This window comes from Lampetra planeri, chromosome 3 (genome assembly GCF_965212315.1).
Source record: "Lampetra planeri chromosome 3, kcLamPlan1.2.h2, whole genome shotgun sequence".
NCBI classification, from domain to species: domain Eukaryota; kingdom Metazoa; phylum Chordata; class Hyperoartia; order Petromyzontiformes; family Petromyzontidae; genus Lampetra; species Lampetra planeri.
In genome coordinates, this window is record NC_136109.1 from 25,119,720 (window position 1) to 25,143,995 (window position 24,276).

The window sequence follows — 24,276 nt, forward strand, 5'->3', positions numbered from 1 at the left end:
CCACCTCAAACCGGGAGCCTGAGTTGCAGTCTGGGCTCTGGTGAACCGACACCAAACCAGGCCCTCGAGCTGAGCAACCACGATATGTACATGATGGCTGATAATATTTAAACTTTTAACGGACACAATTCTTGCTCAATTTCAAAGAGAGAACGACTCAAGAGACGCGAGGAAGAACGACAGACTGGTGGCGAGCCGGCGGCAAATCCCCCCCCCACCCAAGTTCTGCAGTCCTCTATATATATTAAAGTGTTATCAGGCAATTAAAAGGTACAGTTGATCAGTAATTATCCGGCGCGCGATGATCAGGCTTCCAACATTATCTGGCGGTCCCGGGCTGATCCGGGGAAACCGGCAAAACCGCTCCAGTGATCGGTACCATGCGGGTAACAAAAAAAAATAGCTACGCTTCATTTCAGTGTTAGATATATAGTACATTATACACGACATACAACTTAAACAACGAAAATACCGCACGTATATGCATCACCCCACGGAGAGTCTTCGAGATTGGAGTGGTAAGTACGGTAGTAAATAAAGTAACTTTTTAAAGTAGGAATGTTATTTTTGTTTGTTTGTACTGTATGTTTATGCCAATTCCATATAGTAAAGAACTAAAAAACACGTGACACCTAAAAACATGTCATACAAAACTGTGCAAAAATAATCTATTTTAAATAATCACGTATTGATTATCCGGCGTTTTTGTAAATCCGGCACCCCTTTTCCCCTGAAGCCGCCGGATGAATCGATGACCTACTGTATTTACATCACGTGGGAGAGACCCCACGCATGCGAGGGAGCAACACTCTATCCTACACAGGATGGACGGATAACATTAGTCTGCACTATGCCACCTTCTCCTAGCAAGTCAGCGAATACACCTCGAGGCCCACGGGAAGGGAGCTCCACAACATTTCTGTGATTCACCAACCCTCTTCCTCAACAGTGCTGGATTACAGGCGTTCTGGCAAGGACGCTTCTACGTCTCGTGACATTACTCTGATAGCACACAATTATTGATGATTTTAAGAAAAAAGTTACATAAAAAAAACAAATCGGCTCAGTCTGGGCTGATTCCGGCCACCTGTCTCCTTCACAGAGCAGCAGCCTGCTACGACCCCCCCCCACTACAGGCGAGACGCAGAGCTTTCTGCAGCATTCCAAGTGCGTCTGCGGTTACTGGCTCAGATTTCTCTAAACGTGCCCAACCCCGCCGCATACTACCGCACACCAGCGAGTCAACACCATCCTTTTTTTTCTATCAAGGAGACCGATTTAAACAGCCCAAGTGAACATTTCCCCCAAACAATCCAAGGGAACACTTCGGCAAATTTTTTTTGTGCTCACAACTTCATGAAAATCTCGTACACAAGGGGGGGGGGGAGGGGGGGGCATGCCCCAGCTCTTGGCTGAGTGAACGCTGCACTTCAGCTCACGGATGCGTTTTTCTGGTTGTATCGCGTACTGTTCAGCATTACGTTCTAGATTTCGCTCCACGTGCTGGGAACTTCCGTCGATTTAGTCCCTGAACAGCCCTGGTCTCAGAATGTGGACCGAGAGCTCTCAGGACACGGAGAGACAACGTGGAGACATCAGGCCGAGCAACACGATGCAACTCGAACACACTCCAGAGATCAACACAGAACCACCGCGAAAACCTACACGGTGGGAGCTGCATACTCCTCTTGTGAGATGGGAGGATGGCAATATAACACTGCCATGGACAGCTTTCAGTTTCAAGGCTTTACAAATACATTTCACAAATCGTTTTCGACTCATGGCCCTGCTTTGAAAACTCATCGGATACATAGTTAGATTGATAAGAGTTATCTGAAACTTTTGAAATATCAGTGGATAATTACCGTATATTGCCTTCCGATTGTTCGAACAGATTTATTTTTGTTAATATTTGCGATATATCTAATTTCTATGTTCGTAAGTGGTATCTTGTTGGCAGAAAGTGAATGGCAGATGGGGCGTTGTGACGTCACAGCTCACGTAGCCTCACCAAACCTGTCAGATATTAAAGCGTCACCGTATAAATTGTGGTTTTATATTTAAATTCTGTCCCAGAAATTAGTCTGAAGACATGACCAGTCACCGCACGTATCCTGTACATATATACACCGAGTAACTTCTATGCAATAATACACGTAGGCAACTTGAAGATTTTAAGATTCGATGTTATTGCACAAGCATGAAGAGCAACACAGCCACAGGAAACCACCTCTCATGTGCAGCAGCAGCAGCAGCAGCTATGTTTTACCCAGAGCTGATTAACGCCTCCCCAAACTATCGCCATCTCCCACGTTCTCGCTAAGCGACAATCCACGCAGCACCATAACACAAGCTGATTTCATTGCTCAATCTTCACGCTGGATTTAAACTCAGGCGTGTTCTCTCCTTTGGCTGCCACACATTGCTCAACCACGAGCAAGCATCCCTCCCTCCTGCTGACATGTCCTATCCAAGCCCAGAAACAATTCCTAACGGTCGATATAATGTCTTTAAATGTGCACATTTACCGATCGATGTGTTCCTCCTTCCTCTCTCTTCGTGCAAATCAAACCATGCACCTCTCTTTGTACAATCTTAGGAAGCCACTGGAGCTATGCACTTTGAAATCTTGATGGAATAGTAATTTCTTAAGAACTGCTTTTTGTCTTCTTGGTTCTTTCGGTAAAGTCACGTAGAAGGGAAATAATAATTTTATTATGTTTTATTTTTATTACTTTATTATTTCCCTTCTACGTGACTTTACCGAAAGAACCAAGAAAATGAATCCCTGCAGTCACGAAAGCTTTAAATCGAAATTTAACTGCTTTTTGTGTTGAGTTCGTTGTCCTTCCCCCGCACCTCTTGTTAGCGCAGTTGGCTGTGTACGGTGCGAAAGAAGTTCAACGTACATGTTTGCGCACTTTTCTGACTTTGTTCCTTTTTCTGTATCAACGTCCATGTCTCTGAATCGCACATCACAGCAGGTGATATAAACAACCTAGCAGATCGTAACACCTATTATGGACTTATGATGCATCATACCTCGAGCTCTATTTAAACCAAATGGTGGGAAAGAGGTACCCCCACACCAATTTCAAAACTAGCATTAAAATCTAGATGTGAAGCTTTCGCAACTGCAGGAATCCATACTCTTTGGTTCTTTCGGTAAAGTCACGTAGGTAGAAAAAAAGAATAGATCACGACGTTTCGATCGTAGCAACAAGCGACCGTCTTCAGGTGAGAGAATCAGACTGAATAATGCCTCGTCCACATCAGTCTGATTCTCTCACCTGAAGACGGTCGCATGTTGTTGCGATCGAAACGTCGTGATTTTCTTTTTCTACCTACGTGACTTTACCAAAAGAACGAAAGAGTAAGCATTAAAATGTTTTAAAAGAGAAATTGACATTTAGGGACCATTACATAATCAGCATAAAATCAGACTGACCCAAGAGCTGCGATGGTAATTCGAGATGTCACAGGTGCAGCTGACAGATTAAGTGGCTAATTACCATAAAATTAGTGTTCACATGAAGCAATTGTGTGATTATTACATTAAACATATTAGTTGCAGCATACGATAGTACGGGGGGGGGGGGGGGGAAAGGCCAGCGCAATTATGTACTTTGCCGAGGCTGCCATTTAGTTTTTACTTGGCACTGAGCGCACAGAACTATAATGCGGAAATAAGTTCATATTGCACGAGAGAGAGGCGTGAAATGGCATTTAAAATTGTACAGTACAACACTGCAGCGCATTGCTGCTGTTGTTGCAGGCGACTGAGTGAATTACACGGTCGTTGAGCGTTGTTGCAGTCATGCAACATCATGTATTTACTACTTACACCATTCTCTGTTTGGGATGCTGCCAAAGGGTTATGGTTTAAGCACAGACTGGCAGCGTGGGCAAGAGGGTGGAAGGCTGCAACTTTACTCTTACATAATTTTTATTCTCGATTTAATTTTGAATCTGAGAGGTTGTGGCCGAGGGCATAATTAATCTTCTCAAACTATCAATTAATTACCAAGAACACTTTACTACAGCACAATATTATTTTTGTACGGTATTTTTTCGTGTGCTGACAAGGAGTTCTTAATTTAGAATCAGTGCTCTCATTGATAGTATCGAAGCAGTGGAAATTGCGTGACGACATCGCGGTCCAAATTTGGCAAAATTAGATGAAAATTACACCGCCAATGACGTAATTGCGAAATACTGCACATAGCAGCATCGCCCGGCGACTGCGGAATCTTAGCAGACCCTCCTGAAAAAGAGTTGAGACTCAGTGACGTTTTTCTAGCCAAACAAATGAATGCATCTGAAAAACATGTATTCATTTAGCAAGCCTAACTGCTGGTGGCCAAATACAAGGAGCATAAACCATCACGCGAACTTCAGTCATCCTCGCAGCGACTTTTTGCTGGCCATCGAACAAAGACGGTCACCCATCAAACAAAGACGCTTCTGCGGCCGTCTGGAACGCTCTTCCTTCTGATATTAGGAATCCATTGGAGCTTTGCACTTTTACATTTAGATTGAAAACTAATTTCTAGAAAGGCTTTTTGTGTTTAGCTTATTGTCGTTCCCCCATATCTCCAATTAGCACGGTTTGCTACATACGGTGCGAAAGAAGTTCAACATGCATACATAGATGATACCATGGTGAGATCCACAACTGCTGCTGATGAGAGCTGCGAGGTCAAAAACTGGTACATTGACAAATGCTGCTGCCAATGTATTTATGGAAGGCCAATGCAGTAGTTTGAAGTATTGCATTCATGTAGAGATATAGAATAGACAACCATCTATTTATTTAATGTAATGCTCACAGACAATGATCAACATACAGACAATTCAAAGAGTGAAAGTCTGTTTGACATTCAAAGCTTTAGGGAGTATATAAAGAAAGCGCAAATTACATTCTTGTACTCGGCATACATGCATGGAGTAACTCGTATATGAACAGATTACAGGATTCACAACTCGTGAAAATTATTTGCAAATTTTGTTTAGTATTTTAGACTAATGCCATGAACTAGACAGAACAAATGAAACAAAATTTAACGGACAACAATGCATTTTAAAATCGAATTGTGACCTTCAATTGTAATCATTCATTGAATCGGCACATTGGCACTTTCCTACACTGGAAATAAAGTGACCTCTCTGCCTATGGACAAGCATCCGGTCCACTCTGACCTTGATGGGTAGCCCCTGTAGGTTTAGTTTGTTTAACCAGGGTGAGAACTCAAGAATACCGGGGCAGCGGTGTCATTTGCACGAGTGACGTGGATAACCCAAACGACAAAAGCAAAAATAAATAAAATTAAAGAAGATTATCCTTGGAGTATGCACTGTAGCGATAATAAGCACGTGTTTTTTTTGTATCCGAGACAAGTAGGAACTGTAATATAAAAGAGCCACCCAATACATGATTTATGACGAAGGTATTCAGAAATAAACCAAAAGCGTCAATGAGATGAATGTTGGAGTCATTAAAGCAAGGATGATTCTGACAGGCAATCTCATACATGAGGGTTTTTTCCCTCTGGGTACTCCAGTTTCCTCCTACACACGAACAAAAAAAACCCAAAAGAAATTCATCAAACATCCGAAGGCGGGACCCTCTGGAAAAAAAAAACATCATGAGTGTCAGTGAGGAATTATTGGGTAAAGGTTACTTTGTATAGACACTACACAAAAGCCGATTACTGTAGTACTACTTATTGTGTGTAATATATTGTGATGTAGATTCAATATTGCTGCATCATGCCTCACTTTTACTGGGAGTTATTTAAAAAAAACAAGTCACACACACAAAGACAAAGCATTGTGGGTTTGTAAATCACTTAATGAAATGCAACAAGCTCTGTCTTGACAATCTCTGTTTGCTAAAAAGATGCCTGTGATCCAACCAAGTTAGCCCCCCCCCCCCCCCCGTGACGTAATGGTAAGGCTCCAGCACCGCCGCCACCACCACTCCTGTGGTGGGGTCAAATTAAAGGGTGCGGTGGTGGCGACGGCGGCGGCAGCAAGCCCCCAAGTGTTTCATCACACGAGCTCGTGAAGACCTGTCCGGGCACGGCAGCGGTCTCTCTCTCTCTTCCTCTCCAAAATCCCATCCCCACGCCGCACCCTGGCCCATTCCCAACCCTACCCTGACAAACGGCACAAGCTCCGCAGGATTATCAACTTACGACGGAGACAATGCGGCGCTCGTAAACGCATGTAACGGCGCCCGTCGTCACAGCGCCATCTCGCTCGCAGCCGGGCGGAGGTGGCTATGCACACCCGTGATCCAGCACTGTGGAGGAAGTGAAGGTTGGTGGATCACCAGACAAATGACAAGATGTTGCAAGACTACCTTCCCGTGGGCACCGTGGTGCAATACCCTGGCTCGTCAACAGAATGCTGAACGGCAAAGTGTGGACTGACATCATCTGTCCGTTCTGCATGGGATGGAGTGCTGCCCCCTTGCATGTGTGGGTTTTCTCCGGATGATCCGGTTTACACCCACATGCATAAACACTCACTAATTGGCTGAAAACATCTTAATATGTAGAGAACCGCCGAGCAATTGTTGGACATGGTTCACCGCCTGGCAGCCTTCCAGCTTCGTCTATGTTTTCTACTCAGTGATTGTCAGATGCAATTTGCAAGTACAACACTGTATACAAACGAAACATTGGATTGTTGTCTTAGCAGCTCCCCCACCTGTCCTTAACTGAACCACAGCAAGGAGCAAACTCTCAAGGTGGACACATCACCCGCGAGCCACAACCATGAACACCCACACCGTGCAATGGAAGCCACGCACAGCTGTTCAAGGACTAACAATGTGCCATGCTGCTGAAGACGTCACAGCAGGGCTGTAAAAACTACGGCCCATGGGCCATATTGGGCACCAGCTGAATTAAGCCAGCTCACGATGACATTGAAATCAACTTTTTGTGTACGACTCTCACTGCAACTTTTTATGAAGGTGATGATGATATGAAGATGATGTGCCGTTACATTTAGCCTAGTGGCCGCAAACAAAACTGTATAAATCATAAACGATATTAGAAGCAAAACAAATGAGATGTTATCAATGAACTACAATAAAAAAAACACTAAGAAGGTAGCACGAAAGAATTATGAATCGAATCATGGCCCCAAATCTTGAAAATTAAATAAATCACTCTTTGGGAAGGGTGGAGGGGGAGGAAGTTAATTGTTAAATGCCTCCTATGCAACACTTAAAATACTGAGCACAGAGCAATAATTAAAATATATATTTTATGAATATTGCAATAAAAAATTCCTTAGTTGGAACTGCCATAGCTCCCTCCCCCCACGAAGCCGTGCTCGGGGTGATTTAATAAGGGTTTTTTTTCTGAACTTGGCACTGCAACACTTAGAATTTGCCAACAATTTCACGCGATCGCACAAATCCGGTCTTGCTAATTATATGCCACAAGAACCTCTCGAGTCGCATCAGTGGCACACAACTTAATTCTGACACATGATGCCAGCCCTTACCAAAATTCTCTGAAAGATCTTCATGGAAAAGTTAGGGCAAGACTGTCAAAAGTTTGCAAAAAAGTAAAAATAAAAGATTACCATTGCCACCTTCAAGAGCCATGGGATGCACCTGCTAGGGAAGCTTCAGAATACAGATTATAGATTCGACAATGCATTTTGCGTGCCTGTGCATGTAAAAAGAAGCTGGTGAACGTTGTGGAAATTAAACTTTCATAAGGCCTCACAGTAACCTGGCTTCAATTTCTGATCATGCAAAACAATGCCAATGTAAGTTATGATCTATCAACCTAGTTATGGGCCTCTGCTGATAGGTTAACTCAGGCAAAAATAAGTACCTAGTACATTAGATCAACACGAGCATGGAAAAAGACCAAACCAGCCACTTAACACATCCACGCTAACAACATTTGTCCAAACTTTCAACTCATGCTGAGAGCAGGATTCTTTGTATTATTTGTTTATGTACAGTGATCATTTCATTCACAAAGTTTATTCATATTTCAGGAGTAAGACCGATGCTCACTTGGGAAATTATTCAGTAGAAAATGGTCAATATATAGCAGGTCATGTGTGTGAAATATCATTTATATGTATATGTGGGCATTCAAAATATGTAGAATTTTCTTTCCAATGATGGCCTTTTTTCATTGCGCAGTATCACATCTTTCAGTGTTATCACCCCCAGGGTGAGTTTCTATCACTCAAAAATCCATTTTCACATTAGAGCACTGCAAAAATTGTGATTTTGCCAAAGGTTTTGTATAACAAATTGCAGGTCCTGTACAGATTATATGCAGAGTGCAGAAATAAATGTTTTCACCATTTATTCAGAACATAAAATAACATGTAAAAAAAATACGATGAAATTTCCACTCAGATGAAATATTACAAAAAATATTAAAATCAGGAAATATAGCACTACACTCTAATACTGAAATTTGATGTTAGGGTATGAACACAAATATCCTTGGTAAAATGTAGGAAATTTTACAAGTGTAAAATGATACTGGATTTTAAGTTTTAGAGATATTGTTACTACCATTATCCAGAACCAATATCTTTCCACTGCTGGATGAAGGCCTCACAAGGTCATCACTATTCCTCATGGTCTTGAGATGCCACTCTCCATCCATCTTCACGACTTGTTGCAATTGTGACTGTATACTTATGTTATACTCATAGAAAATACATAGATTTCCTTATATTATTAGGAATTATCTTTTTTGATCCAATTATAAAACAAGTGTTCCACTGGCACCTTTTGCAAGTCAAAGATGAATTACATCTGCAACTCAACTTGATGGGAGAATTGTGCATCCTGTAACGGAGAAATCATAAATAGAATACCGCAAGAATGTGCAAAGCTATTATATCTTTAAACATACAACGCCCTCGGTAGAGATGAGTGCTTGTTTTGATTTATCTCCGATTCGTGTCATATCAAAAGCTCAGGATGATCAAATTAAGCACACAGTAATTGCAGTTTTTTATGTTCTGGTAAAACCATCAGTAACCCAAAAGAGAATATCAAATTACGAGAGTACATGAGAATTCTATTACACTAAGTGGCATTTGCAGATATCTCAGATCAGTATCTGCATGTGGCCCTTAGTCCCCTGAGTCACCCAGCATCCTCGATCCTCTTACACACAACCATAAATTTTACACTGCACACAATAATGGAAGTTTCAATCGAGCGAAGATGCACGTGCTAGCTTTCTCCACAGGCGTGCAAAATGCATTTAAAAAACGTCAGAAGCGGTCGGACGCATGACTTGGTAAACAGAGGGCTTTTAATATAAATAACCCTCAAACACTTCATACCTACTCAGGCGAAATATTTTTTTTTTCAAAGAAACTACCAGAGCTAATGAAGTAAAGATTTTTAAAAAATATAACCTAATACCTTGAACACGTATGTTACTAAGCAGCGTCCTTTCGTATCCCCAGTAATGTTTAAAAAAAAATCGAACAACTCATTCACACGAGTGCAACAAAGCAGATTCAATGCCTCAAGATGTAAAAACACTAAATAAGCTTATTTTCGGCCACATGCTGCAGGCATTCCCCAGAAGGAAGACACATTTACGATCCCAAATATGTGCCAATGCTCTTTCACAAGAACACTGCACTTTTGAGAATAAAATGTACATTGTGTACAAGGACAAGAGACCGTACTGTCCTAATGTTCTGTAATTGGAAATTTTCAACGGCACGGTCCATCTGCTTCCGAGGCCATCAACAGATTTAGGACATCAACAACATGCAAGGTGCTTGGTGCACATGGCAGGTATTATGGCTTTAAAGTCGGTGTTTTATTACACTGAAAGATGTATAATGAGCTGTTTATAAATTTCGAAAACCGCATGCTTGCCCGTAATACATGTGAGTAATGAAATTATTGGCTGTACATGGTAAGCAGCAAAAACATTACATCGGTTGGGTTACACCGTTACAGGAACTACAGAACGGTATTATTTATAGACCAAATCATTTACTCCCAACAAAATGACCTTGGAACACGTGTATTTGAGAACATACGGAGGTAAAATACGTTACAGCTGTTATTAAAAGTAACTGAGCATGGACAAAATACGTCATCGCTAGGAGAGACAATGATCAATGGTCAAGACTAATGATGGCGTGGCAGCCAAGAAATGGAACGCATCCACTGTGGAGATAAAAGCGATTACCAGTAAATCAGTTTCTTGTGCGGGTACTAGGTGGATTATTACATCATAACAGATGGTGGTAATTCTAGATTTGAAGTTTTCGTGACTGCAAGGGTCCATACTCTTTGGTTTTTTCGGTAAAGTCACGTGGGTGTTCATACAGCAAAATTACTGTGACGGTGCCACCTGAAGACGGAAGCTTGTGTTGCCTCCGAAACGTCGTGATTTAATTTCTTTTAATTTCTTTTTTTACCTACGTGATTTTACCGAAAAAACCAAAGAGATGGTGGTAAATTGGGCAGGGCTTCATCCAGCAGTGACTTGAGCATGTCTTATGATGATGATAATACAATCATCCTGATTACAAGGTCAATCTCCAAAGAAAGACAGCATGTCCTCAAACATTCAGAGTGTGTGTAGACAAATAATGCCGAGTGGATGAAAACCGGGTCAAAGTGAAGCATCAAATCAACGATTTTTTAAAAATCGTACTCGTTCATAAATATATATAAACTGCGCGTAAGAATGAATGAATGGGGAAACAGAAAGAGTTATATACCTTCTTGTTGGATACTAGTAGGAAAAAAATATTATCACAGAACGAACAAGCTGTGTTGATTTTAAATTGTATTCAAGATAAAACTTTTAACAATGAGCGGAGCTCGCTGCTTGCCAAGTGCATGTGCGCGGCACAGTTAAATATTTTTCCCCATGTCACAATGCCATTCAGTGGATATTATCACATCTGCCACGAACAATGGGGGGACGTTTCAAACGTCCAAGTGCAAACACAAAAGCAAAGTGCAGAAGATGCTTTTGTGCACAGCATAACCCACTGTACCCACACAAAGGCCCATTGTGTAGGCGTCAAATGCAACAATAAGCAGGGCCAGGGGGGGGGATTAACTATCCCATCCGAAAACAACATTTGAATAATGACAAAACCTCATAAAATGTGTGTGTTTTTTTTAAAGAACATAAAGCACAAAGATTGTATTTATGCGAGTGGCGTTGTAAAAAGTATTAAATAACCTTCGAGCTTTGTTGGAATAGGTGTAAACTACGGGCAAGCCATTGTGCAAAGAGTTATTATCACCTTTGGGGAGTTTGCCATTACCAGCTGTTTCCTGACAAACTGATAAATGCACCAAAAATACTTTAATTTATGCCCGAATAGATTTGGAACAGGGCGACCTACTTTGTGTGCTGGAATATTAATGTTTTACAGAGACCACTTGTTCAGCACAGCTCACCCCCGAGCTGTTTCAGGTATCCTTCATTCATCGCGGTCGAAATGTGTGGACCCTCAGTTCCTACAAAAGTATAAAGAGACCTTGTGCACGTTTTGAAGTTGGGCCAAGTGAACGCGTCCTCTGCAAAATCAATTGCAGATTTGTCGGGTTTTTTTCCCTTTCAGTCAGCATAAACTAGCGAGCCTTCATGTTAAGACTTTGAAGTTGCGTGCATTTTTTTGTGAATCTGACCATGCTTTTCTTGTAGAAGGATGCTAGTAATTATGTGGTCAACCACTGTCCCCCCCCCCGTCCCGACTGCAGGCTCAAGAAAGGGGATATATGTTTATAGACGGTGGAATTATGCAAAGAAAACAGGTCACGGTACCCCCAAGTGTGCCATGACGGCACAAATCCAGGCCAGAAATTGAACCCCTGTGCTCACAGCTGCTTCGAAAAAAGCATAAGTGCTGTTACTTTTGTGTTCTTTTTTCTTCACCAGTGCCAATTTGGACAGCGAACTAAATTGCCTCAAATCTATCCTTGTCAACAGCACCTTGCCAACAGCCTTCTCTCGTCTCCAAAGTTCAAAGCAGCCAAAGTACATACAGCTTTTATGGTTTTTTTCTGCTTTCTCACATGCATGCTACACAACTAACTAAAAGCAGTTCCAACTTAATAATAAACAACAAAATCCATATCAACAATGCTGGTCTAAAAGTTCTAGCAACACCAGACATCAACACGTTGTTAATAATGATTAATACAGTACATCCGCTATTTTCAGACTGGATTAACGGAAAAATAATTGTCTTTCCAACCCCAAGCCCTGCACATTACAGTGCCATAGCGACATGACATGGAGAAGACCCCTTCCTGACAAAATGCACACAATTGCTGCCAACTCTGGCCAGGAGACTTTGTGGTCTTTTTTTATTTTGTCAGGATGCCTCTGAACCGTCGATGATGAACTAACAAAACAAAAAACCCTGGGTGCTCGAGTCACTCGAGCGAAAAGGACATCTGTCCGGTCTGAGCTGCAACTGTGCTCACGCGGGAATTATCGAGCGCGGCACCGAAATGGCGCCGCAGTTGCGGGTGGAACGGCGGCGGCGGCGCGTCGGGGATCAATGAGCGGAGTGGGGGGCCTCTCAACGCCGCATCTCATGGCCGAGCAGAGCGTGGGCTTTGGCGCACGGATTCACTCGTGCACAAAGCTCGCGGTGGTCGACACGCCGGCCTTGGAGCGCGTTTTCAAGCCGTCATGCAGCCACTGGGAGGGAGGGGTGTTCTAAATTGTGCTCTGCGTCTGTCCTTGGATTAATGTACAGGGTCGCACGCAGAGGGCTTTTGTAGTGCATCAACACGTAAAGTATTGTTATTTTGTGAACACCAAAAAAGACAATTTTAAGTTAAATACTGGAGGAGTGATGCAGTGATTTGTTAGTTAGATATCGCTTCTTATGCTTGCTATACGTGCAACCCATTGCAGGTTCCAAAATCTTTTTGTATTTCATTCGTATATGCAATATTCAATAATTACATTGCAGGATTGCGAGGGATGGTGGCAGATTGGGGAGGCCTTCCTCCAACAGTGTATTGGCACTGATGTTGATGATGTATCCAACGTGTACACGTGTCTTCTACGACTACGGTACATTCACTACAATGTTAAAAGAAAATAATTGATTCTGGAATCAAATCAAGGCCACAAATCCTGACAATGCAGTGAACGATATCAGGGAGACATGAAATCATTACAGACCTAGAATGCAGGAATTTGCAGTGTATAAGCATGGAATGTATTTATTAAATACCAAAAAGAACGATCTTAAATGTCACAGGAAAGTAATGACAGTAAAATGACAATACTTTATTGAAGTCCTGTTCACTTAGGTTGCTTTGAAATCCAAGATTCTGTTTATTTTTGGACATAATACATTCCAGGCAATTCTAAAAAAAATAATCTTGGATGTCTGATGAAACATCGCTTAAGGTGGAATCTGCAGTTTTATCACAAAGATGTTTTATATTTGTTTGGGCGCCCAGTTCACTCGACTGGCACGGAATTTGGCACAGAGAAATATAACAAAACCAACACATACATGTTCAGTACTGCACAAATATTCTAATGCACGACTACATTTGGGATTAAAGTACATGTTAAAACAGATGATTGCTCATAGAACGTACCACTAAAATGATCGTAAAGTTGTCAAGCATTTTGTTTCCTGTTACGAGTGTAAATACACTGTACGCACGTGCCACTTTTGCTAACTACATGTACAGGACATGCCCATAGAAACTTCGATTCTAACAATAATTTACATCCATTAGTCAATACACTTTTTAAATGGTTCTCCCCATGCTCTTATTGGTCATGGGGCTTTTTGCCCACACAAAACCCATGTTGGTCAGTATGAGTTGAAGGGAGATGGCACGGCGCTGTGGTTTAGATAGACGTCGTCGCTGAAGTTAGCCATGGCCAGGATTTGAACTCAAATTTGCCAGGTTTCATGGTGCAGCAAGGTGAGCCACTCTGCCCCACAATGTCACTCTTCTTGATAGGGTTAATCGCTTCAGGCAATATTTTGAAATCACACATTGTTATGAACGTATTCCATTTCAATTACAATATAATTAAGTTTTACAATATACTTCCAACCCCACTAAATTTGCAAAATAGCATGAAAATATTTTTCTCAAAACTGCAAGGTCATCCTGTTCCTCATGTACCGCAAGGATTGACAGCAGGTGCAGTAATAAAGGTATTAAGAATATACTGGCATGCAACCATTTTCAATTACAGTACCTCTATTGGACACACCTGGAGTAAGAACGCAATTTTTAAAAAATAGTTTTGTATGAAAGCTCCGTATGTGCCACTGTGGAACACTATGGGTAATAACAGGAATACATACACTTCCATTTTTCCCTCGGCAGCATGTGTCTGCTGATGAGACCCGGAAGAGATCGAAACTCGTCCAAAATTTTCTTATTTAAACAAATGCTGCTCAAAATCATAGGGCTGCAAAAGTTAATCCTTTTTTATGCGAGGAGATGGAACTGGGGTTTGGAAAGTATTTTAAAGCTTGAGTAAATCCAGTATATAGAGTCGTAATGTATTGTAATGAGAAAGACTTTGCCTAGAATTTAAAACCTTATAGAAAATTGGCTCAACAGACTAGATAAGTCTAAGAATGTGATATCAGTTTCAGACAGTTTAAGTGCAGGCATTTTTAGTGCTTCACTTGTTTACTTTTTTACTTTCAACATTTGTAGATGTTGCCTCTTAGGTGCTTTACCAAGCCCCGTTGTGTAACTTAAAGAATTCCTGTGCATACATTCCTGAGAAAACATTTAATACACCAACAAGATATAATCGATCTACAATATTAGGACAGAGCTAGCCAAAGTTTGTTTAATACATTTCTCACTTGCAGCGCAACAAGAAACCGTTTTTTCTACGCCCTACAATAATAAAACTTGTCCAACAACGTGCATTAACAAAAGCGCATGTGACACATTCCTCCACAGCTCTACCCTTTCACATTGACCACGTGCCATGGCACTGTCGGACTCTGCGCTGTGTGGTTGCCAAGCTTCGTACAGGGGCCTAAGACACAAAGTAGCAACAACTAGAACTACAGTACAACACCTTTCAACAGGGACACTTGAGCTGCCGTGCTTAGGTTATCTGAAGAGTTGTTTTCATGCACAGCAGAACAGATCGCATAGGCCTCACCTGTTATTCTTAAGCATGCCCACTCTAAGGAATGTCCTTGCCGCAAGCGCGCTTGGGAACACTCAATGCTGCTGGCAGATTTCTACAAGCAGCCGCATTTCCACCCACTGAGGTATAACTGCCCAGAGGCAAGAGGCCAAATGCGATGTTTTCGTTTTTTAACCTTGCTTTTTACAAACACAGGTAGTATAACACGAATATAATTGTGCCAGCTTTTATGAGACGTCCAACAAAAGCCAGTACGTACATTTTCTTAAGTAGAATTCCATAAATACCGAACTCTGTGGCGCCTTGCTTAAGAATGCAACAAAATATTTGTTGCAAAAGCCGCCAAAAGGTTGGATTATTATTAGCAGCAATTATTTGTTGAAAGAACGCCTGCCCTTTCACGGACAGTGGGCGGCAAGTTCTGGGGCAGTGCTTACATCCAAGCACAAAATCCTACACTTTCAATGCAAATTATTCACAAGGAGTGCAGATGAAGATGGGAAAGATTTTGCAATGGCATGGCCTAACTGTGCAGGCACAGAGAGCAAGTCAATCCTATCGTAAAACACCTGACTTGACCCCATGCAATCAGCAGGCAAGTCTGCTCATTGAAGAATGGAATGGGACAAGCAGGCTTCCTCCTGATGGCTCAGACCTTTGTACTTATTCGAGAAAATGTTCTTAGCAAGTCGCTGGACTTGCATGCGACCATATGGTCCATCACGTGGGGGCCATCGAGTGCAATATCGATTGCACTAAAATCCTTGCACCAGGCAAGAGCTCAAGGTTCGCCAGACTAAAACCCAGTCATTGCACTTGTGTTGCAGACAGGGCAGTGCAAAAGGACACCGTCTTCCAGAGAATGTATAATGCTTTCCAACCCATCTGCTCGCACAAACTCATAATTCTAGAACAAGAGGTAGCCAGTGTGGCCTGAGGGAGGGGGGGGGGTGATGTTATGACTGTGGTGGAGTACTGAGCTAGCTCTGCTGATATTCTATAGATGAATCCAGGCAGCCACCAGAGAATAGTATCCATGAAATAATGAGATGAAATACCTTGGCGATTGCAGAAATGCTGGAAGAATGTTTCCATGGGCTGATTAGTAAAATTGGGCTTATGGATAGTGAAGTAAAAAATACCCAAGGCGAAAAATCAAACCCAAGCAAGCATTGTGTGCCAGTGTCACAGCCAAATTAACCCCCCCCCCCCCCCAGAATGTCAAACACTCACTATTAACTACGTTGTCCTTTAAATGAGCATACCACTACCATCTGATAGTGTTTTGTCTGTGTAGTTACCACTACAAATATGTGAATACATCTATTTAAATAATTTGTTATGCATTTGTTTTTATTCAGCATATCTGGCACTGTGTTCTAATTCTCATGTTCTAATTCATATTGAGTGACGCACTTGCCCAGTGGACTGCCTTGCCTCTGAGTGAACAGCAGCCTAAAGTGGCGTTATGATGACTCTGGGCATATGTTGAAATAGCTGGCTATAAAATGTAATGCTTTGATTCATAGCTCTTAAAATTAATCCCTAGGCTTTACACAGAGACTTCATGATCTGTTGATGTCTTTGCAATTCATTAAAAGTCTATTCAATCTGTGCTCAACAATGGCCATAAACAAGGTTTAACCATACAATTTTTTTTAACAAGTTCCACAACTATTGGTAATGTCAAAGGTCACATTTCGGATAATGGCCAGGACACTTGTTTACCTTCAGCAATAAAATTAAATAATTTGATATGGGGGTCAAAATCAAACCAAAAAAATGCCACCAATACTTAAATGAGCACAGGGCAGATGAGGGCACAATTTCCTACCCCATGCACCCAAATCAGAGCTCCTTGACACTTACTCTGCATATATCACTGCTGCTCTGATAACGCCATTGGCTCATTCAGGTGAGCCTTTTACAGAAGCGGGTGAAAGCAGCGATTTTACCTGTCTAAGGCGACGAATGCACCAGTTCAGTGAACAGGAAGGTCAATGGAAAGCCACTGGAGTGGAAAATTGTGAAAGGCACGTAAATAAAGCAACACAGGCATATGAATTTGCAATTTCTGCTGCTCCAATAGCCAACACCACTTCTGAGATTTTCACACGTTTTTTCACACAAATGGCTGTTTTACGAACTGGATCTGTCACAGTGTATGTGGTGTTTTGGAAATGGGAAATTGCTCAAGGGGAAAAATAAACAATTGCACGACAAAAATACGACTACTTTTTTTCCTGTGGATGATTATATAGCCTTCTCTCCACAACGAGCATGAACAGTACTTTTACTGAACTCTGTTGGCAACAAATACGAGTTATATTTTTTAATCTAATAAATAATTCCAGTGGATAAAATAAAAACATGAACCGCAGAAGCAATCAAATTTAAATTAAATCGATACATTTGATTTACTCAACTTTATTTGAATCAAACATTATTTTGCTACAAACATAAAAATGCAAAACATTTTTGCATTCAAGTTGGAACATAAATTTTCCAGTATCTGGACATTTACTGTAGCAAAAGCAATTACGGCATCATTTACAACCAAGCTGGAGGCAATGTTGACATCAGCATTGTCACAACGCTGGGATGTTTAAGCGGTTCGTAATCGCCAAAAGTCTCTCTATGAATCACCTCACTAAAATTGAATTTATAAATCGGTCAAACCGCGTCGGCTCTGCTTACATAACTGAAACTAATTCACCACTCAAGCCATAAACACTGTCTCATAACTGAAAACTATGCAGCAGGCTAAACATTTGAGGCAATTAACTATTCTTCACAGCAAAGGGTCACTGTCAGAAACATTTGGTCTTCTACTGCACTGTGTACGTTATTCTCGCCAAAGGAGCGAACGGGGGCACGTTCACCGCGGAGATGGAGCGGTAAAAGTGGCTCACGTACACGTGCTAAATAGATTTGTCGCGGCGCAAGACTATGAGAGATCATGGGCGCCTCAGGAGGGTTTCATCGAACAATTCGCAGATCACGGCTGATGAAGCATTGCTGTTTTAATGACGCTCGTGAGTTTCTTTTGTTGGCGTGCGCTTGTGAACCACAGCCAGAGTACATGAACAAATGCATTGATTTCTCTTTACCCTTTAAAGAAATTGTCAATTTAGAGTGCTTTTGTCACATTGTTAAACTGCAATGTGCTCACACGCCTGCGTGCGCACCTGTTCTCGTGAAAGGTAGTGCTTGTCATTTCACGCTTGGGGGCTTCCGTCTCTGGCGGTGTGTGGCTTGTGCTGGACTCAATTTTACCGCCCCGATTTGCAGGTGCGCCACTAGTAGCCACGCTTCAAGTTTCACATTTTGTGGCAGGCACATTAGGCTGCCAGTGGCATTTGAAAACTGCGGCCACCTACCATGTACACCTGTGACTGTTACAGTGTCCAACAGAAACTCACCTGGTCGTTCTCACTCAAGTCTGGGAGCAAAAAAAGCAAACAACCTTCTGGCTATCTGTAACAAAATATATTTGAACCAACATTGCACTGCCCAGGCATCTCGCGCAAATGGTTAGTTGCACTGTGCCCACCACTGCGTGCCTGTGATCAAATCACCCTGAAGAGAGTTTGGATGGGTAACCAGTACGGTGAACTATGGTCAAACACAACCCCCGCAAGCCACATGGCAAGAGGAGGTGCTAATCCAGCAGTAGTTTGACAAAACAGCACATTACCCACTGGGAAGTCTACTGGTCTCAAAATGTACAGTTTGGTCTAATACATGACTAATACTTTGTTTTCCACAAAATATAATGCAGCAAGATTTAAAGTTCGACGTTAATTTCCACAAAAACACTCACCTCACTCTTCTTAAACCTGGCTCTTAAACTCTTCATTTCTGGAATGCAGCTTTACAACCACCTGGAAGAGAGGCAGATACGACCTTGAAGTCACCTGTGGGAAGTTGATTTAAAATTTAAATCACCGCAATAACACTTACCAAGCCCGCAGAGTTGCGTCTCGAGACTGCATGGCATGGGACTCGAGAGATTACGGAGAATTATGTCCTTTTTTTTATCGCACGTGCTAACCTCCTCAATATCCTTCCAACACCGCCACAACAATTCAATCGCACGTTCCAGAATATGCATCCTTTCTCATACTGTACTTAATAAGTGGCCTTGAAAAGTAAAACACCTTATTAGCACATGCTGTGCAATTTAGCACAAGCTACACCATGGCATATTCCACACACAATTTTCATACATTTTGAAATAGTAACCGTAGCTTAGGCTAATTGTAAGAATACAAAATAACGGGTACAAACGAGCGTCTGGAGAGCAACACCACAGCTAATTTAGAGCATTTGAATGCGTGCGCTGTAGTGGTTTCTGCACTGCACTTCGAGCCCAGCCACCCGAGTTAAATTCCCCACCAAGGATAGTTAAGTAAATCAGTGGTGACTTATATCTAAATTGGTCCTAGGCTCCCCATTTCACCAACCCACACGGACAGCTGATTTGGTTATTAACACTGTGCATTTTAAATATATATAGCATTTGCAGATACAGGCAGGACCAAAATGATGTCCGTGTTTTTCACTCTTGAGCAAGGGAGCAGCTTGGTACCCAAAGACGTGGGATTTGGCTCGTAAGTTAAGGCAGTGCCAACTACCTTAATCTGTTTTTGAAAAAGAACCCCTACCAACAAAAACACCTATGTTTCTATTTTAAGTGTTTTAAAATACTCCAGTTGCAGTTCATGCATTCCTTGACATTTAAGGCACTGGGCACTGCAGAATGATTTTTTTCCTTAAGCGTTAAAAACGTTTACACCCATACCGCTTGTTATGTTTTCGTTACTTAATTCATATTAAACTGCGCATTTGTGGTGAAAAATGAGCCGTCTGATTTTCCTTTCCTGTTTGGCGCAGTTCTTGATATATAAAAAACTGCCCATTATTTAAGCAAGTACAAAAAGCGTGTATATCGTGTACCTCGTTTTAAAACCTAAATATCTCAAATTATATTTCGAGAAGCAGTTTACCTCTGAACAAGGCAGCGATTGCAATGTTGTGCATAGAGATATATAAACATACACACAGCCACGCTCAAGATTTTTTCAAGTATGTGCGATTCACAGAGGAATACTTTTCAAAGTTTAAGATTCAAAATGCCCCAACACCGACTGGATTGGAATGAGCCAAAAAATGCGAAGCAAAAAAGAATCAGAGTAAACTTACACATTTGCTATAAACTACAGATTGTGAAGGGCATGTTTTAATATCGGTGCATATTAGTCTGCTTTAAGAAGCTGAAGCTGACCCTACCATTCTACAAACGTGTGACATACATAAATGTGATTGTGAACACACACACACACGTTAACAACACGTATTGCACATCACTGATGGAAAGAATAATGTTCGAGAAAGGCTGACTGCAAAGATGGAATTTGGCATGAGTGTAGTCGCAGCATAATTGCATTGATAACAACAAGCACATTAAGAACTTAATCACATATCAGATGGGGATAGCCTTTGCTAACAGGACTGTAACGTAGATATGTGGGCTAACACGTGGGCTGTCACTACGACGCCACTCTTCAGCCTAACAACGCAACGCTGTAGCACACACACACACAGGCAGTCTCACACACACTTAGACAAACACTGTACACAAACAATCTCATGTACATGCACGCAGATACACACACACATAAAGACATATAACGTATAAATATAAAGATCCCTAGCATTAACAGGCTGCTGCAGCAAGTGTTGTTTCAAATACCTGTCAACCCCTTATCAGTGCCTCCCTTATTACAGCCCAATTCAGAGCTTATTGGTCACCCCGTGCCCTTATAAATCTCATCTTACAAAGTCCCATCACAAGGGAGAAACACAAACAAAGACAATTTTTATTGTTGTTGCCCCTATTCAAACGGCTGTACACGCCGTGTAGACCTTCAAACTCAATTTCCCTGTACAAGAATACGGGGTACACCGTATGGGTTGACAGGTACAGTATTTAATTTATTTTATACCTACGTGACTTTACCGAAAGAACCAAAGAGTATGGATCCCTGCAGTCACGAAAACTTCAAATCTAGATAGGTTCAGTATGTTGTGAACGAGCGTCTATTAAGGCGGGCACGGCACAAGATGGAATGTGTGGGCCAACACCACGCCCGGCCGCCTTTGTCTCCCCAGTGGCGATGTCAACTACACATCGCCGCACCGGGTACTCATTTGAGGCCGAGTCGACCTAGGGGGAGGCACAGGACCGGTTCAGATAATCGTCGCTTGGTGTTGGCCACGTGCGCGCACACTCACACACAGACACTCGCATGCCACGTGCTGGGTCTTGTCACATTAAAAGTGAAAAACAGCAATTATAGAGTACTCTTAAATTAAAAGTGCCACATGCAATGTTTTATTCCCAGAAAGTGTCTCAGTCGCGTGGCCTGTTAATTATTGTTCCGACAAAATGAGTGGAACAACACCTATGCGAGCCACGAGACATGAAACACACACACACACACAACACGTGTGATGATATGTCACTCGCCACTTAACGTGTTATCCCCGGCCGGGTGTCGAACTTAACTTTCATGGCACAACACCAGAACGAACCAGTTCTGACGCCCCTTGCCCTGCCCCCCACACACATTGCCCTCATCAATCCGCAATGACCAGCGTGGTGAAGTATGTCTAACAACACCAGAGCCGTGTCGATCAAATGGGGGGCTTGTATGTAACATAAATCACCCTGTTGGTAAAACAACCCCCACGTTGTGTATCTGTCACGGGATTATTATTTTGCCAGCGTGGTGAGGTTTGTAGAAACAAACCTCGCGACTAAACAATACATCGCCTGCTGCCTTTATTTAGTCCAGCAGTGGATTGACATTTCAAGGGATACTTTATAATGCATACAAAGACAAATCTCCCCCGTGTAGCCTCAACAAACTGTTGGGGCAAGTGCTGTTAGCGAGCACCTACGAAGGCCGGCACGGCACACTAAAGGGGGTGTGTGGGTGGCCAACACCACGCCCGGCCGCCTTTGTCTCCCCGGTGGCGGTGTTTTTACGCACCGCACCGGGTACTCATTTGAGGCCGAGTCGACCTAGGAGAGGCCCAGGAACGGTTCAGACAATCGTCACCCGGTGGTGTCGGCCGTCAGCTGGAATCGAACTCGGGTGGCCGGGTTCGTAGCCCACAGACCGTCTAATGCAGAAGAAGAAAAGACTCATTGAGTGTGGACATCTCGCACACGTGCACGTGAAATCTCATTAAACGGCGGAGTTTCACAGGCAGCCAAACCACCCCCACACACACGGGCTCGGGCGGGCAGGCAGGCAGGCAAACATTCACACGTACGTGTACAAGACAGTGTCTTTCTCTCACACTTCACAGTCTATCTCGATCTCTCTCTCGCACAGGCACACACACACACGCGTGATCTCATTCAAGTTTTTCAGGCAGCCAGTCACACAGCCTCAGGCAACACGCACATTCGCTCACATACTAGACAATCTCTCCATTGCGCGCACACTGTAATTGTTTCACACTTTGTAATTGTTTCACACCTACAGTGTCTCTCCCCACACAAGAAAAAAACATGTTTAAGCCATTGTATCGCACTACAATCTCTCCGTCTCACAGACACACACGTATAATACATTGTCTCACTCACCGTCCATCTCGTACACACACACACGTGTTTCACACTTACATGGGTATCCACGTCTCACACGTTAGCACACGATAGTCTGTGTGTGTGTGCGTGTCTTACAGGCGCACAAGATAGTTTAAGACGACAGCGTCTCACACTCACAATCTGTCTGCCTCTCACACAGTCACATACCTCCCAGCCATTCAGCCGCACACGCGCACACTCGATTGTTCAAAGTGCGCTCGCAAATACCGCATGCCCCGGCTCCCCTTCCTCCTCCTCCTCTCGCAGCTCTCGGACTCCGCTCGCTCGTCCCCACGTAACCCGAGCAAGGGCAGAGAGCCGCCTTTCTTCCAGGGAACACAGCAGCGGTAGCTTCACCGGTCTCACCAGCCCTGCATCTCAACCTAAGAGGCAGCAGCAGCAGCATCATCATCACCACCATCCCGCCCACCGCAGCCCCTCCCTGCCTGCCCTGCCTGCCCTACCCCGAACTCAAGCCCTCCCCCCTCGCCTTCCATATACTTTGCCTTGCTCTCTGCCGTACCCCGAAGCCTGCCAAACCCACAGCGCTACGCTCGTCCGTCCACAACTCCCCTCGCTAGACGCAACTCTCCGTCTTGCCAACAACCCTCGCTGTACCCACTGGGTTAGCCTCCGAGCCTTGCCCCTCCATCGCCAGACCTTGCCCTGTTCCTCCCATACCACCAGCTTCTCCGTGCCATTGGTGGCTGCCTGTCCAGTTCAGTTTCATTTATTTGGTGTAGCCCTGTGAGCCATTCGGCTCTTGAATCGGGTGCAACCACAACAAACAAAAGACAAAAACATGAACAAAAAAACGTCTTAAAGTGACTATGTGACTATGTGCAATCAGAAAATCTAGGGAAAAACAGCAAAATATTCCAGAAAAAAGCACCGTACACCAACGCTGTGTGCAAAAATCCCGGTGGGATGCAAGTCAAACAACAACCACAAGACAACTTAGATTAAGGCCATCAGTCTAACTCCGTACTACAACAAACACACATGGTCAAACCAAAAAACTTTTCGAAATCACCAAAATAAAGCCATAAAAGCAATGTAACAGTGATCATAGGAACTGTGACCGAATTTTCACAATAAACGACATAAACAACATACACCACCAAACCCTGCAGCCACATGCTGCCCTACTGATAGAGCCTCATCTTTCCAACCCAAGCTGAACATTTTCCTATCCCTTCACCTGCCAATCACTAGCTTAGCCATTCCTATAGTTTTGCCAAACCATAATCCTACCTATCCACACTGCACTGAGTACAGACCTGTCGTGCCAACTATTCTAAACAACCTCACTTAGTCTTGCACTGCCATAACTTAGTCATTACCTCCCTTAAGAAACATGCTCAGTGTGTGATATCATAACCCCTTTCACTCTCATTCCTTACCCTACCCTCTCCATTACATTCCTGCTCAATCAGCCCACCTTGCCCCGAA

At 42.9% G+C, this 24,276-nt stretch overlaps 1 protein-coding gene across 3 annotated transcripts in view; it reads right to left on the reverse strand.

The window, feature by feature from the left end:
• The window catches only part of UACA (uveal autoantigen with coiled-coil domains and ankyrin repeats), a 77,730-nt gene extending 54,489 nt beyond the window's left edge, over nucleotides 1–23,241 (reverse strand). For 2 of the 3 annotated variants that reach the window (XM_078624818.1, XM_078624816.1), the window contains exons 1-2: nucleotides 23,053–23,241; nucleotides 18,985–19,045 (exon numbers count right to left, since the gene is read on the reverse strand). In XM_078624818.1, the coding sequence (XP_078480944.1) occupies nucleotides 18,985–19,020 (36 nt within the window). In that variant the 5' untranslated portion in view covers nucleotides 19,021–19,045; nucleotides 23,053–23,241. Of the gene's footprint in view, nucleotides 1–18,984; nucleotides 19,046–22,992 lie in introns of all 3 variants that reach the window. The other variant, XM_078624817.1, reaches the window with a different exon arrangement.
• Nucleotides 23,242–24,276: the final 1,035 nt, after the last annotated feature.